The sequence below is a fragment of the Rana temporaria genome, chromosome 4 (assembly GCF_905171775.1).
Source record: "Rana temporaria chromosome 4, aRanTem1.1, whole genome shotgun sequence".
NCBI classification, from domain to species: Eukaryota; Metazoa; Chordata; class Amphibia; order Anura; family Ranidae; genus Rana; species Rana temporaria.
This window is the reverse complement of record NC_053492.1, coordinates 462543417-462561441: the sequence shown is the minus strand read 5'-3', so window position 1 is coordinate 462561441 and position 18025 is coordinate 462543417. Positions and strand designations below refer to the sequence as shown.

The 18025-nt window shown below is 42.5% G+C and overlaps 1 protein-coding gene across 3 annotated transcripts in view; it reads left to right on the top strand.

The window, feature by feature from the left end:
- The window catches only part of GPCPD1 (glycerophosphocholine phosphodiesterase 1), a 131156-nt gene that overhangs the window by 70445 nt on the left and 42686 nt on the right, over positions 1-18025 (top strand). For all 3 annotated transcript variants that reach the window (XM_040351683.1, XM_040351681.1, XM_040351682.1), the window contains exons 8-11: positions 4586-4829; positions 10974-11136; positions 14179-14311; positions 17373-17427. In XM_040351683.1, coding sequence (XP_040207617.1) covers positions 4586-4829; positions 10974-11136; positions 14179-14311; positions 17373-17427 — 595 coding nt within the window. The remainder of the gene's footprint in view (positions 1-4585; positions 4830-10973; positions 11137-14178; positions 14312-17372; positions 17428-18025) is intronic.

Below are 18025 nucleotides of genomic sequence, written 5' to 3'. Positions count from 1 at the left end.
GAGGATTTTAAACTCTTGAATGGCCACTAATATATTTATAGGCTTGAATAGCATTATTGAAGTTGCTAAATATATTATCAGTCCCTGTTCTATTGTTGACCTTTCAAGATCCCCAAGTAAACCTTACCATTTCCCAAGACATGAAACTTGCCCGTTTGTGAAAATTAGTCTGGATCTTGTCTTTAACGGGGAACTTTATTGAACAGTTTTGGGGATTGGGGAGGTGAATTGAGGCTGGGTTTACATATATGTGGGTCTCCAAATCGCATGACGAGAGAGTGTTACCGGCTCTCGATGTAGCCGATTCACACAGCTCTGGGGGTCCACGGTCCGTATTTGGAAAGGGTCCTGTGCGTCGTATGGTTCGACTTGGGTGCAAATTCAGGCCAAAATGCAGACCTGATTCGCACTTGAATCGGTGAACGGGACCCCATGCTGTGAGCTGCGGCCACAGCTTGTGTGAACGGAGCCTCAAACTGAAGTGATATCGCTTACCTGTACACGCCTGTTCCACTAATCTACTCTTCTAATATCCTATACCAGTGATGGTGAACCTTGGGGCCCCAGATGTTTTGGACCTGCACTTCCCATGATGCTCATGCACTCTGCAGTGTAGTTGAGCATTATGGGAAGTTCAGTTCCAAAACATCTGGGGTGCCAAGGTTTGCCATCACTGTACCTATACCATGCGCATCTGCATCTTTTCTGTTTTTGGAGTTAGATGGTTCTGGCTTGGAAAGAGCTGGATGGTGGAGGACTAGAACCAGAGGTGAACATGCCACAGCTTTAGAATAGAAGATTGGTGCAACAGGCGGAGGAGGTAGAGAATAGAACTATAGGCAATTTTGTGTATATATGTATGTATATATATATATATATATATATATATATCTCTCATCTGTCCCATTTTGGAGATGTCCCTTCACTTCCTGTCCCATAGCCAAACAGGAAGTGAGGAATTCTCTACAGATTAAGACAATTCCTTCAGGACCCCAGATCACCAAAACTAGTGTTTCCCATTTCCAGGGGACATCTCAAAATGTGGCATGTTCTTTACTTTCACTTTCAATGATAATGGTAAACCAGATGGAGAGGCCAAATCTCCCTAACTGGGACACAGACGGCAATAAAAACTGACAGGGGTTCCAATTCCCCTCCACTCTATTTAAAACTAATGCCTTTTAGTAACAATTTAAGTAATCTGAGATCACTGAATCTTTGGGTATCGGACACCTACGGGTTGATTTACTAAAACTGAAGAGTGCAAAATCTGTTGGAGCTGTGCATGGTAGCCATTTGACTTCTAACTTCAGCTTTTTTAACCACTTCAATACCGGGCACTTTCACCCCCTTCCTGCCCAAGCCAGCTTTCAGCGCTGTCACACTTTGAATGACGTTTGCACAGTCGTGCAACACTGTACCCAAATTTTTATCATTTTTTTCCCCCACAAATAGAGCTTTCTATTGGTGGTATTTGATCACCTCTGCGTTTTTTATATCTTGCGCTATAAACAAAAGAAGAGGGACAAGTTTGAAAAAAAACACTATTTTTTGCTATAATAAATATCCATTTACTTTTATTTTTTTAAACACATTTTTTCTCAGTTTAGGCAGATACGTATTCTTCTACATATTTTTTGTAAAAAAAAGATCACAATAAGCGTATATTGATTGGTTTGCGCAAAAGTTATAGCGGCTACAAAATAGGGGATAGTTTTATGGCATTTTTTTTATTTATTTTTTTATCGATATTGTGGCGGACACTTTTTTGACACATTTTTGGGACCATTCACATTTATACAGCGATCCCTGCTAAATAAATGCGTTGATTACTGTATAAATATGACTGGCAGGGAAGGAGTTAACACTAGGGGGCGATCAAGGGGTTATGTGTTCCCTAGGGAGTGATTCTTACTGTAGGGGGAGGGGACTGACTGGGGGAGGTGACCGATCGGTGTCCCCATGTACAAGGGACTCGCCATCGGTCTCCTCTCCCTGACAGGACATGGATCTGTGTGTTTACACACTCAGATCCACGGTCCTGCTCAGTTACCGGGAAAACGCAGGTGCCCGGTGATCATTGCGGCCGCCAGGGGCGCACGCATTGGGTCCCCTGTGACGCAGCGGGCCCCCTAGTGGCTCTGGAAGGCACAACGTCATATGACGTCCGCCCAGAACAAGAGGATCTTCGTCCCGCCGTCATTTGATGGCGGGCGGTAGAATAGTGGTTAATTCTGCTTTGCCAAAAAAATAATTATAAAAATAAAAACCCTTGAAGCAAATTGGTTCCTATACAGAGCTGCACCGGATTTTGCACACTCCAGTTTTAGTAAATCAACCCCATAGGGTAGAAAAATCTTGTGAATGTGATTTTCCACCAAATGGACTGTTTCATGAGAATCTCCAACTGGTGATGCATATGGAAGTTGAGGCTCGTACACACTATAAGAAAATCGGGCAAATATTTACGTCCGAAAAACGATTTTTGTATAGTGTGTACACAACTTTCTACAGCCAATTCCGACTTTTCGTATGAAAATTCCCAAAGGGACGAACTCCAAAGTTTTTCTTGTATGGGAACGGAACAAACGATTTTCGTTTTTTAATATGTACCATTTTCGTTCAAGAAAAATTGGAAAAAGACCTGCACATGATCAGAAACAGAAAAGCTTTTTTCGTTCATCTATTCCGATTTTGCTGTGAAATAATGAGAAAAATTGGACGATCTGTTGTCTGATTTTCTCATAGTGTGTATTGTTATTGGGTCTAAATAATTAATAGACTAGCCCATCTCTGTAAGTGACTGCAACTGTTTGACTTCACCCTCTCTTCATATAAACCATTAAAGTGACACAAACCATTCATCTTTCTATTCAAGCTAAAATTACCTGTGCATAGAGGCTGTAGTAAAATGTACATCTCTCCCTTTCTCATTCCACAGAACTCTGGTAATTCTTAGATAGCAGCTGTGAAAACTCAGCGTGGAAATGTGTGGTGTTTTTTTTTTTTTTTTTCCTCTTCCACTCCTTCATGACGACATCACAGAGCTGGTGGATGTTAGAGACCTTGCGCTCCTCCACCTTCCATTTGAGGATGTCCCACAGATGCTCAATAGGGTTTAGGTCTGGAGACATGCTTGGCCAGTCCATCACCTTTACCCTCAGCTTCTTAGCAAGGCAGTGGTCGTCTTGGAGGTGTGTACTTTTTTGTTCCACTCCTACTTTTCTTTTGATTTCCAGTGCTCTCTTTTGCTAGACCAACCTTAGGCAAGGGTGGGTTTTAGGTTATCACCTGCCCCCTATCTATTGATTAGCACACCTGTGCTCCTTTTTCAGGAGACCTTAAAATTCATAGGTAGGACCTGCAGCTTTACAGAGTGCCTTGTCGCTGGCCTGCAGCTTCCCAGGTATCTGCAGATACGTGCAACTATACCTCTGTTTTTATTTACATGCATTTAGACAGATTAATTTGGTTTAGTGCTTTTTTGGTTTACAACTTTGAGCCTGGCTAATATGGAAACATTTTTTTTATATTCCATATATATATATTTAATTGCATACTGCTAAAAACGCATCTCATTTAAAGTCCCAACTCTTTTTTGTATCCTTCAACATGTACTGTGACATACTGAAGCGGAGCATGATCCCCTTCCTTCGGAGACTGGACCGCAGGGCAGTATTCCAACATAATGACCCCCAAACACACCTCCAAGATGACCACTGCTTTTCTAAAGAAGCTGAGGGTAAAGGTGATGGACTGGCCAAGCATGTCTTCAGACCTAAACTCTATTGAGCATCTGTGGGGCATCCTCAAATGGAAGGCGGAGGAGTGCAAGGTCTCTAACATCCACCAGCTCTGTGATGTCGTCATGGAGGAGGGGAAGAGGACTCCAGTGGCAACCTGTGAAGCTCTGGTGAACTCCATGCCCAAGAGGGTTAAGGCAGTGCTAGAAAATAATGGTGGCCACATAAAATGTGTGTTGAGTTATTTTGAGGGGACAGCATATTTACACTGTTATACAAGCTGTACACTCACTACACAACATTGTAGCAAAGTGTAATTTCTTCAGTGTACATGAAAATATAGAATAAAATATTTACAAAAATGTGAGGGGTGTACTCACTTTTGTGAGATGCTGTACTTGTATATAATAATAAAATATATCGTAAAGGATTTTATATTGAGTTTTCACAGCTGCTATCTAGGGATTTCTAGAGAGATGTGACATGAAAAAGGGAACGTTGAGGGACCTATAATGGAAGATATGCACACACTGGCACTGTTCGATGTTTATAGCAATAAAATTCACATGATTCACTTTTAATGGAGTTCCCCTTGAAGTAAACCTTTACTGCTTTAGTGCTATAAAATGCATCCTTTATGAATTTCTTAGATTTAGGTCCCTGTTATGGTGATGAAAGAAAAGTTTGAGTTTACTGTTATGAGTTTCTTGCAAGAGATTACAAAGAAATAAAACTGCTTGGTTTTCAGGGTTTAATAAAGAGTAGAAGGTATTTTATGTTGCTGTCTTAGTTTACTGTATGTCTGACGTTACAACTGATGTCCCTCTGCTTTGTACAATTAGGGTGAAGCTGTCACTGGGTGGCTTTGAAGAAGAGGGCGAAGATGAAGATCAGGAAAAGCCCTCCCCTATTTTTCTTCCAAAGATGACTAGCACATTTGAGATCTCTTTAATAAGCAACACAGAATACCAGTCTCGGCATTCCCAGCCAGAATGTGGTTATGGTCTCCAGCTTGACAGATGGACGGAGTTCAGTATACACACCATGGAGCCAGACAACTTAGAGTTACTCTTTGACTTTTTTGAAGTGAGTTTTTTTTTTTATTAAATTTTGTATTTTTATTCTGAAGTAACCACATTTATTGACTTTTCATGTTGAAGTGCCTTATTGCAATTACATTATATATATATATATATATATATATATATATATATATATATATATATATATATATATATATATATAAAGAGCTCCTAGATTAAAATTCAAGTGCATTAGGGAGCTTGGCTATAGGAAAATGGGAGTGAGGGTCCCCAGTTAGGTCCACCAACCACTCTGGCTGTTGTCGGTGCCCAGAGCAACTGGTCTCATTAAGACCTGGTTCACACTGCTGCGACTAACGATGCGACTTGCGACACATAAAGTTACATGACAAGTGAAAACGTATGTGTGTGTGTTTTCATTGAACAATAGTGTGGCATAGAAGACTGGACCATGTAAGGGGAAAAAAAAGGCAGCAGAAGCACATACTAGACGGCATGGTGGAGAAAAGTCCTCAGCAATAGATTATACAGTAAAGTTGGGACAGGGAGATGAAGGATGGGACAGGATGAGTGTGTTTGGGCCAGAGAAGTGGGAGATCATTGAGTAGCAGGAACAGATGAATGCACAAAGTCTTATTTAAACCGTTGTTCCTACTTCTTGTGATGTGGCATTGCGTTTTTCTGTACCAGCGACCATTTGAAAGTTTAAAGATAGCGTATGAGCAGGGCCAGATTAAGAACATCATGAGCCTGGTGCTGAGGATTTTGCTGGGCCTTTTATAAATAATAAATATGCAAACCTCTTTTTGTTATAACAAACTAAATTAAAGAGCAAGAGGGAGGATGAGAAAGAGAGAGCAAGAGAGGATGAGAGAGGGGTAAGTTAGGGGGATGAGAGAGAGAGAGAGGATGTGCATGAGCATGCGTAGGAATGACATCAACGCAGCCCAGCCAAGGCAAGTCACCGAAGGCACAGAGCCCAGAAGGAAGACTGGGTGAAGATGGTAGCGCCCGGGACCCGCCAGACTAATCACAGCGCAGCACTGGAGGGCTCAGTCTGGCAATTTACGTGTACCCTAATGTGCTAATATGCTGGGCATACTTGTACGTTGTGGCGTGGCTTAAGCTACCTCAGGGCCTCTAAAAAGTAGTAACGCTGGCTAGGGAAAAGGGGGGGGGGGGGTTAAATTTGGGACTTTAAATGAGGTGGTTAGTAAACCACCTCCATCCCTGGTTGTATAATAAAGAAAGAGAGAGAGCGGGACTTTAAATGAAGCATGTGCAGGGATCAGATTACAATGGATAGGGGGAATATAATAAATCTGGAATAAGTTATGTTATTAATTTCAAAACTTTCAAATAATGCACCGTCCATGACTATATTGCATTATTAAATAAATTTGGTAAACATATATACTTGACAGAAAAAACTGGGGTATTTAATACAGAAAAAAAAATAAGTTTACTACTGCTTTATCATCACAGGATCCCAGGAGCCTCTCGTGGGGCCCCCTACTGACCCGGTGGCCCTTGGTCAGTGCCGAAGTGCACAGTTGCCAACATTTAAAAATTTTTTTTTTTTTTTTTTTAAGGGACACTTTTATTTATTTTTTGTACAAGTGCTATGTTTAGAGTATCTGAGATCCCCTATGTTCATCTATACATCACAGTAGTAATCACAAAATAAAATGAGTACTAATAAAGGGGCAGAACAAATATGAGGACTGAGAAGATTTCCTTTAGTTGAACTAACAAAAGTGTGTCCATTCTAGAGCTGGTAATATTAAGGATATTCAGTATAATTTTAAAGAACGTTTTTTGTGGTTAAGAGGTGTAGGGGTGGAGTATGGACGGTATAAAACTGGGAAGTATGTGCAGGTGATGAAGAGAAATGTGGAGGGTCTAACCGTGGGCACTATATACAGGAGGGGAGTGCGGAGGGTATGGTAGAGGGCACTATGTACAGAAGGAGTTTGAAGGGTATGACAGTGGGCAGTATGCACAGCAGAGTGTGGAGGGTATGACAGAGGGTGGTATGTACCAGAGAGCAGTGTTGGAGGTATGAAAGTGGGCAGTATGTACAGGAGAGGAGTGTGGAGGGCAAGGTTGGGTTACAGTATGTACAGGGGAGGAGTGTACAGGGTATGACAGTGAGCAGTATGTAAAGGAGAGGAGTGTGGAGGATATCACAGTGGGTGGTAGGTACAGGAGAGGAGTGTGGAGGGTATGACAGTGAGCAGTATGTACAGAAGGAGTGTGAAGGATATGACAATGGGCACTTTGTATAGGAGAGGCGTTTGGAGGGTATGACAGTGAGCAGTATACACAGGAGAGGAGTGTGGAGAGTATGTACAGGTGAGGAGAATGAAGGAAACTGGGAAGGAAAAATGTAAAGGTTTGTGGAAGAAGAATGTTTAGGGACTGCGTAGTGGTTAAGTGGGCCATACATGGATTGAAATTACGCCAATTAAGCAGAGACCAGCCATAGTCGATCTATGTATGGGCTAGCTGGTTTTACACAAGTCAATCTATTATCTGACTTGAGTACAACCAGCTTGTCAGGTTTTTCCCAAAACAATCAGTGCTGCCAGCTATAGTTGGCAACACTGATCATTGTATTCACAGGCAGAACACAATAACACTGCAGGAGTGATTTTCCCATCCACAGGTCATTAGGTGAGAGGGTGTGTGGGGACAGGCTGGGGAGAGATAATAGGCAGTGGCTGGGTAGGCACTGGCTAGTATCAGAGCCAGATACACACACACACACACACACACACACACACACACGTTACATACGCCACGATCGTTAGAGCGAGAGCAATAATTGTAGCACTAGACCTCCTCTGTAACTGTAAACATGTAACCTGTAAAAAAAAAAAAATTAAAGCATCTCTTAGTATACAAATAAAAATCGTGCTAACTTTAGTTTTTTTTTTTTTTTTTTTATGAATTGAATCCAAAAAAAAAACATGTTTGAAAAATTGCTGCGCAAATACCGTGTAACATAAAAAGTTGCAAAGACCACCATTTTATTCCATAGGGTGTCTGCTAAAACAATATATAATGTTTGGGGGTTCTTAGTAATTTTCTAGCAAAAAACAAATGATGATTTTTTTTTTTCCATGTAGGAGAGAATTGTCAGAATTACCCTGGGTGGCAAGGGGTTAATTACTATAAGTAATATACAAATAATTATTATAAGCACTTTGATCTCATCCTCTCAGTCTGCTGCAGAGTGTGTTAGCTTGTATTTAAACTGACCGGTCTGTATGTAGCTTCTGACAGGCTGCGCAAGCATCCCCGTATCTCCGGAACCATTAACCACTTAAGGACCACCGCATGTACATATACGTCCACAATATGGCACGTACAGGCACATGGGCGTATAGGTACGTCCTCGCCTATTAGCGGGTGGGGGGTCCGATCGGGACCCCCCCGCTACATGCGGTGGTCGGGTCCGCTCGGGGAGCGATCCGGGACCACGGCGCGGCTATTTGTTTATAGCCGCTCCGTCGCGATCGCTCCCCGGAGCTGAAGAACAAGGAGAGCCGTGTGTAAACACGGCTTCCCCGTCCTTCACTATGGCGGCGCATCGATCGCGTCATTCCCTTTATAGGGAAGACACGATCGATGACGTCATTCCTACAGCCACACCCCCAAACAGTTGTAAACACATACTAGGTGCACCCTAACTCCTACAGCGCCACCTGTGGTTAACTCCCAAACTGCAACTGTCATTTTCACAATAAAGAATGCAATTTAAATGCATTTTTTGCTGTGAAAATGACAATGGTCCCAAAAATGTGTCAAAATTGTCCGAAGTGTCCGCCATAATGTCGCAGTCACGAAAAAAATTGCTGATCGCCGCCATTAGTAGTAAAAAAAAAATAAAAAATAAAAATGCAATAAAACTATCCCCTATTTTGTAAACACTATAAATTTTGCGCAAACCAATCGATAAACGCTTATTGCGATTTTTTTTTACTAAAAATAGGTAGAAGAATACGTATCGGCCTAAACTGAGGAAAAAAAATGTTTTTATATATGTTTTTGGGGGATATTTATTACAGCAAAAAGTAAAAAATATTGCTTTTTTTTCAAAATTGTCGCTCTATTTTTGTTTATAGCGCAAAAACTAAAAACCGCAGATGTGATCAAATACCACCAAAAGAAAGCTCTATTTGTGGGGAAAAAAGGACGCCAATTTTGTTTGGGAGCCACGTCGCACGACCGCGCAATTGTCTGTTAAAGCGACGCAGTCCCGAACTGTAAAAACACCTTGGGTCTTTAGGCTGCATATTGGTCCGGGGCTTAAGTGGTTAATGATAGCAGCACCAACGTTTGACCAGTGGTCAAGTCTTTGGCTACATACCCCCCAAATGTGGGGTCTATGTGACCCCTGGTCGCTGAGCTACAATACTCAGTCGATTACTTTATTTATTTATTGGGCAAATGGGTACTTTATTTATTTATTGGGCAAATGGGCCTATCTTGAGGAAGGGGCCTGGAGCTGCAGCTCCAATAGCCCCTTATGTTAATCTGGCCCTGGCAACATATACAAACGTTTTGCAAGTAAGTAATCTCTCTCCTTGCAGGGAATAATGGCACATGGAGTAGACAATACATACAAAAGTTGCGCTAAGGCCTGTACACATGGCCCGAATGTCGGCCAAAATCAGCTGGTGCAGTAGAACCCAGCAGACATTCTGCCCATGTGTACAATCTGCTTGTCTGAACGGGCATGCTCGACAGCCAATCGGCATTCAATCAGCGCTTGCAGGCGCTGAACGGTTTGTTCTGGTGTGGAGGGCGTCCTGTGAGAACCCAATAGCACAGCCGAGAGATGGCGGTACTAACATTGCATAGTTAGTACAGCGACCACCTCAAGTTTTTGTTCTCAGTCCGCTGGGTTGAACAAAAAAAAAAAACTTACCGTGTGTACCAGACATAACGTTGAACAAACAAGTGTAGCAAATGAGACTTGACTGTCCAAAGATAGAGGACTAAATGCCCCTGCCCAGCCATATCTCGGGATTCCAGTGGGGCAAGAAGCTCCCTGGTATATCAGAGACTTTAGGAGCAGAAATTTGAGGGGGAGATGCGGTAGGGTGGGTTCCTTGGGGTGTAGTAGCTTCTTTAATGGGTAGTAGGGATGAGGCCAGCCATATACGGTGCAAATTTCTTTCCTGCATCCACAGCTTGCAGGAAAGAAATTCACAAGAGTCTCCCATAAACACGGATCGTGCGGACAGAGAAATCCCTCCTGCTGAGCGATTGTCTGCTTCCTGTGGGGGGGGGGGGGGGCTGGGTGGGGGGGGTCATCCCCGACGGAAGAAGACCGTGATTATCGCCAGCGGCTATCGTAAAATAATCTTGCAGGCTAGTTGTACACTAGTTAATTGATCAACTAGGTACATTCAGCCTGCCCGAGGGCTTTCACACTGGAGCGGTGCACTGGCAGGACTTTTAAAAAATCTCCTGCAAGCAGCATCTTTTGGAGCTCCTCCACCACTCTTGCCCATTAAAATAAATGAGGCAGCACGGCCGCAAAGTGCCGCAGCAGCAGTGGTTTTAGCCCTTTTTCAGCGCCGCTAGAGGGGGGTTAAAAGCACCCCACTAGCGGCGCTTTACCGCCGACGCCGCCATGCCCCAGTGTGAAAGGGGCCTAAGTGTGTGTCCGGATTGTTACAACCTCAAAAACATGTGGATTTGTAACATGGGGCATATTTGGCTATTCTTGCAGGGACAAGGTACCATCTGGGCAACGACTTAAAAGTTGTTTCCAGGGCTAACACATTCTGGTACACTCCGTGTGTGTGTGTGTGTGTGTGTGTGTGTGTGTGTGTGTGTGTGTGTGTGTGTGTGTCAAGACTAATTTTGGTCAGTCCTGTCTCCAGGAGAGGACTTTTTTTTTTTTTTTTTCTTTTTTCTATCTCCAGCAAATTAATGAATTATCGGGCAACATTTCATGCGTGCTTTAGAGCGTGTCTAGACCATGACAGCCAGGGGCTGTTTTTTTTTGTTTTTTTTTGGTCTTCCTTGATTTCTCAAATAACTCCTATTTTTTTTATTTATTTATTTTCCACACATGAGTAAATTCAGTGAGTTTACCCATTTATTTTCAATTGGTTGCTTCCATTAAAATGTATTTGACTTTATTGTCCCTCTGTTTCCCTTCTTATAGGAAGACTTGAGTGAAGCTGTGGTACAGGGTGACGCACTCCCGGGTCATGTGGGCACTGCTTGCCTGCTGTCCTCTTCTATCATTGAGACCGGAAAAAGTAACGGTGTCATCACACTCCCAATCATGAGCAGGAACGGCAGGCAGGCGCTTGGAAAAGTTCGAGGTATCTACTTTTTTTATTTTTTCCCCAGGGTGGGCATCGGTTGTTGAAACGCACTTTCAGTTTTTTTTTTTTTTTTTTTTTTCATTTTCTGGGCATCTTTTCCGTGGGAAAAGAAAATCTGCAATTTCACACCACAGCCTACGTTGTAACCAGCAAGAGAAACACCAAGCCCACTCACTATTTCAGTCTCTGACACAATTACTATTCTGAAAGGAACAACAACCCGTTGCATAATACGCCAACCAGTTCAGACAGGGAGGTGTTGTCAGAGATGTGCCCTGGAACTTTTTGTGCTGTGTTTAGAGATGTAAATCCACAAACTAATCGCATACAAATATTTAAAATAGACTGGTTAGATCATCCTGATTGTAACCTTTATGGAAACATTTTCTCAGTAAGAGGGGCGGCATTGGTATTTTTAGGGTGAACAACTATTGTAGTATTGTAATTTTACTGTTACATTTGTTTCTTGCTTGTGCGCCTTAACTTGGGCATCAGTGGTTTAGAGCGCTGGGATCCCTGGTTAATTCTGGTCAAAACACTCTGGGGTAGATTCAGGTAGGAGATACGACGGCGTATCTCCAGATATGCCATCGTATCTCTGAGTGTGCAGCGTCGTATCTATGCGCCTGATTCATAGAATCGGTTACGCATAGATTTGACTAAGATCCGACCGGCGTAAGTCTCTTACACCGTCGTATCTTAGGCTGCATATTTACGCTGGCCGCTAGGTGGCGCTTCCGTATATTTACGCGTTGAATATGCTAATTAGCTAGATACGCCGATTCAGAAACGTACGTTTGCCCGGCGCATTTTTTTACGTCGTTTACGTTGGGCTTTTTCCGGCGTATAGTTACCCCTGATGTATGAGGCGTATCCTATGTTAAGTATGGACGTCGTTGCCGAGTCGAAATTTGTAAATTTTACGTCGTTTGCGTAAGTCGTCCATGAATTTGGATGTGCGTAATTTACGTTCACGTCGAAAGCATTGGCTTTTTGCGGGTTAATTTGGAGCATGCGCACTGGGTTAATTTCACGGACGGCGCATGCGCCGTTAGTCAAAAACGTCATTTACGTGGGGTCACGTTTTATTTACATAAAACACTCCCAACTCTTCACAATTTGAATTAGGCGCGGTTACGCCGGCAGATTTACGCTACGCCGCCGTAACTTAGGGCGAAGGTTCTTTGTGAATACAGAACCTGCCTCACTAAGTTACGGCGGCGTAGCGGAGATACGCTACGCCCGCACAAATTTATTCCATTCTACCTGAATCTACCTCTCTGTGCATGGAATTTTTAAACCAAATTCACCAAAGAAAGCCCTCGGAGAACCTCTCATATGGTATACTGCTGAAATGTAAGCTATTGAAGGTACAGTATCTCACAAGTGAGTAGCCGACGCCTCACATTTTATTCTATCTTTTCATGTGACAATATGAAATGACACTTTGCTACAATGTAAAGTAGTGAGTGTACAGCTTGTATAGCAGTGTAAATTTGCTGTCCCCTCAAAATAACTCAACACACAGCCATTAATGTGTAAACCGCTGGCATCAAAAGTGAGTACACCCCTAAGTGAAAATGTAAATATTTTGCTTGGCCGCCATTATTTTCCAGCACTGCCTTGACCCTCTTGGGCATGGAGTTCACCAGAGCTTCACAGGTTGCTACTGGAGTCCTCTTTCTCTCCTCCATGAGGATATCACGGAGCTGGTGGGTGTTGGAGACCTTGCGCTCCTCCACCTTGCATTTGAGGATGCCCCACAGATGCTCAATAGGGTTTAGGTCTGGAGACATGCTTGGCCAGTCCATCACCTTTACCCTCAGCTTCTTTAGCAAGACAGTGGTCATTTTGGAGGTGTGTTTGGGGTCGTTATCATGTTGGAATACTGCCCTGCGGCCCAGTCTCCGAAGGGAGGGGATCATGCTCTGCTTCAGTATGTCACAGTACATTCATGGTTCCTTCAATGATCTGTAGCTCCCCAGTGCCGGCAGCACTCATGCGGCCCCAGACCATGACACGCCCAATACCATGCTTGACTGTAGGCAAGACACACTTGTCTTTGTACTCCCCACCTGGTTGCCGCCACACCTGGTTGCCACCATCTGAACCAAATAAGTGTATATTGGTCTCGTCAGACCACAGGACATGGTTCCAGTAATCCATGTCCTTAGTTTGCATGTCTTCAGCAAACTGTGGGTTTTCTTGTGCATCATCTTTAGAAGAGGTGGTACAACAGCCATGCAGACCAATTTGATGCAGTGTGCGGCATATGGTCTGAGCATTGACAGGCTGACCCCACACCCCTTCAACCTCTGCAGCAATGCTGGCAGCACTCATACGTCTATTTCTCAAGCTGTACACTCACTACTTTACATTGTAGCAAAGTGTAATTTCTTCAGTGTTGTCGCATAAAAAGATAGAATAAAATATTTACAAAAATGTGAGGGGTGTACTCACTTTTGTGAGATAAGTAGTGAACAATACAGTTCAACCAGAGTCTTTTGCATAAAAATAGTCCATTTATTGATGAGTTGATGCCTCAAATAGTGGCTATATATCAAAAACAGGTGTGACACATTAGGCATATAGGTTTACATGTGCCCCGTTTCCATTACAGAAAGCTGGTGTGGACGCACACTGGTTCCCAATGATGGACAATGGGGTAGGGAAGAAGAAACAACCCTCAGTGTTGTATAGCACTGACTATGTAAACTTGATGCTCTGAATGCCGGTGCTAATCATGGACTACTAGAAGTCTTGCGGTGATCACTGCAAAAACCACAGCCTGGAACACAACCGGAACTGCCAGGGAGTCGCAGGCTGGAATGCAAGCCAGAGCTGCGAATAGGCCGTCTCCATAACGAGGTATTTCGGGACGTGACCCTTTTTCAGGCTAGCTACATTAATTGCAGCAGGAATACATATGAGAGGATCTCATCGGTGGTACTGATGTTCATATAAAAGGATCACACAGATGGCGCTAATTCAGCCATCACTATTTATTCTTTGCATTGATTATACCATTTCTAATTGCAGTTGACTATATTCTTATAAAGCCAATACAAGGTTATTCCTGTGAAATGAAAAGCTCTTTCTGCAAGTACTGGAAGCCAAGGACTCCACTTGATGTCGGACACAGAGGAGCCGGCAACTCCACCACTACTGCAAAGTAAGCTGCACAGTGTTTATACCTGACGTATAGATTGAAGCAAATAGTCATCGTTACTTAAAGTGTATGTAAAACCTAACCATGTACTCCCCTTATTTTTGGTATATTAAATATAACCATTTTTTTTTTTTTGCATATTTTTTCAAGAAGTGCAAAATCATTTGTTTGATCTTGCAAGGAATCCATTGCTGTACACTCTGTAGTGTTATCTTGAGTAGCCTTATTACCCCTGCCCAGTTCACCTCTAGACTACAGAACCTTCCCACCTATGTTATGGAGATTGGAAAAGAGGGGTGTCCTAAAACAGTTAAAGCGGTTGTAACCCTAAAAAAAAGAGAAATCCTGTTCCTTTTTTAAAGCACAATATACAGCATAGTGCTTAGTCATTTGGCCTTATCTATGCTGTAAATACCTGGTTGATCCTACATGTTCCTGTGTCCCCCTGTGTGTGCTGACCACGGTAATCATGGCTGCTAATCTTTGACACGTGGTCAGTTTACGTGCCTCCGTCAGTCCGCAGTCTCTACCTCTCCCAGCTATTGAGTCAGTGCCAATCTCTCCCTGCTGCTATTCTGTGTAAAATAACACTGTGCAATTACTAGAATCCCCTCTGTTATGTGCAGCGATATTGCTCATTGTCTTTTTGTTTTATAAAAATTGTACAGCTCAATACTTTGCAGAGCGACGCTTTAGGGTCACGTGACTGTACCCTTTTATAAAACAAAGACACTGCAACATTGCTGCACATAACAGAGCGGATTATTCTAGTAATTAAACTGAGTGACTTTACAGCCACTTTAAAGTGGATGTAAACCCGAAAATTTTTATTTCTTTTTTTTTTTTTTTTTTTATATGTCAATGTACAGTATAATATTTCCTATAATCTGTGCCCAGTCTTGCCACACAGTTAATCCAGCTCTGAGCAATCCCCCTTTTTTTTATTGTTCAGTGAAATAAAATGGATTTACAGAGAAAAACCTTAGCCCCGTTCCGCCCCCTTGCTGTGAGTGACAGGTTATTTACATATCTCATGCACTAGCCTGGAGACGGGCATTATTTTTTCATTCCCACCCCTTCTCTGAAGTCGTGGTTACTTTTTTGGATTTTGACTGGATGTTGGTGATCATAGCAGAATTTAGTGTAAGGGGAGTGTAGAGGTGGGCGGGTAGTCTACTGACATCATGACTCCACCCACAGAGCTCCAGACAACAGATCCACCCACAGAATCTGCAGTTTTTCAGTTCTTATAACAGACAGAGGGGAGACATGTGACAGGTAAGGATACATGCAGGAGGCATCTATATCCTTATAGATCAGCACTATGGCAGTAGTTTAGAAAGGATGAGAGTGGTTTTACATCCACTTCAAGCAGACAACATTGCTGCAAAGGTACAGTGAGTGAGTGTTGTCACCCAAGAACAATACGTTTTACTGACCGAACCACCAGGTGCAAATAAGGGGAAATTCATACAAACCTGTGTGTTTTTTTTTTTTTTTTTTTTTTTTTAAGTTCTTTCTTGAGTCTCTAAAGACACAATAATTTGACATGTCATAGCTTCTTCCTAAATTGTATCTTCACAGGGGGTTACATTTTAAATGGGCTGCACAGCTTCACCTCATCTATCTGCTTGCTAACTGTAGAATGTTCTGCACCTCCAATCTGTGTCTAGAACTTGCATGCATACATACACCATTCATAGAACTATACTATAAACCAGGGCTGCCCAACCGCTGACCCGCAGAGCCCTCTGATGTGGCCTGCAACCTCCTGCTCTGATATGGTGGATCATTGGTTCCCAACCTGCTATCTCAGAGCATCAGTGTGAACGCAGCTGTAACGGTCACCACCGTTTACGATACTCCCATTCCATCAATCCATGACAGCTTATCTGACACTCCACAATCCGACAGGCACGATCCATTTCAGTTCCCAGAATAACCGAGACTCACACAGCTCTGGTACTGGTTTCAAAATGTATGAACACTTTTTTTTATGGTATCTTGGCTTTCTTATATACAGTACAGCATGTTAAAGTTAATCACAGGGACAAAGAACTCTCCACCCACACAGCACACATTGGGGGGGGGCTTCAATACACCTTCTCTTAGACAATGACATCCAGTTGAGCTAATCATTAGTCATCCCCCAGACGTCCTGTCTCCAAAAATTAAAGGAGGTAATTGCTACAGCTTGACAAGTCACATTCCACATACAAAACAGTGTCATTAGCATCACACAATGGAATGTCTAGGAGCAGACTTTATTGACCTGTAAAATTGCAAGATATCCTGCAAAACATGAATTATCAGTAATGTCCCATCTCATGTAATTTATAATTAATATTTCTCAGTCACCCTATGCCCAAAAGGGGCACAGGGTGACCCTAGACCCAAGAGTCATTAGTGACGCTGGCACAGGAGTACCCACCATCCTTCCAAAGTCTCTGATTGTCACGGGTCATTCCGTTGCAGCAGCCTTTGGCCCCTTCCACATGATCGGGCCGAAACAGGTCCACCTGTCTGTTTTTCAGACCTTCATTCACCTCTGTGGTGGACTTGTGTCTGTTTATACCCGCCTACCTCCAATCCAATCTGCTAAAAAAAACAAAAAAACAGAAGGGGATCCATCCCCTTCCTTCTGAGCGTATTGGGGGCCCCATAAAGTAGAGCGCGCTGTGTCCATTCTGCATATACAGAGTGGACACAGACTTGCCATCTACCCGATCCGATTATTGTGTCCCGTGACCGTTTACCAAATCGATTAAGTGGCGAGGGCTCTTCAAAAGGTTAGCTGTAAACGATGGGCTGTTCCTAGTCGATTCAAATAATCTTCCACTTCAAGACAATTATTCAATACAACCAAAAAAAACATCTCTTTTGGTGAACTTCTCCTGGACTCTTCACACAGATTGTTTCTTTAAATTAAAATGTTTATTGTTCAAACCATTTAGTGCCATCCGTTTTTTTTTTTAATTATCAATGATTGTTATGTTTATATTGAGTGGTAGAACAAGGATATATGAATGTGGTTATTTACTGTTTTTTTCCATTTATTTTTTAGATTGGCCAAAGTTCGAGAAAACACAATAGCATCATTAAAGAGTGCCGCCAATCATGTAAGTTTTTGAGTGCATGTGCTCTAATACTTTGTCATACCCAGTATTGCATTTGATCATATTAAATCAGACCTCTGTACTAATGATATAGTACTAAACCATGAGCTGGTCATGTATTCAGAATTGGCACCTTAAAGACGGTATAAAGCCTGCTTTGTCCTGAAACACAACCTTTCCTACTAGTCTTTGCTTCTCTTTACTATATACTTATTGAAATATTCATACCTGTGAACAAAAAACGGAAAGCTGGGTCTGTGGGCATAGAGGTATAATTTTAAAGTCACTGAATTTTTTATTTTTATTTTTGTTCCTAAATTTGGGGCACAGGATTTGATTGCTTTGCACTTTAGTTCTGAAAATGTTGGGGAATATCATAACTAACAAGGTAATAATAGCTGTCATTATTTTTTTTGTCATTGTCATTTTTCTTGCTTTTATTTATTACAAGTACTTGTATAGCACCGTCAATTTATGCAGTGCTTTAAATATGAATTATATATTCAAGGAGCTTGCAATCTAAGGTCCCTAAGACCCCTTTCACACTGGGGTGCTTTGCAGGCACTATTGCGCTAAAAATAACGCCTGCAAACCGACCTGT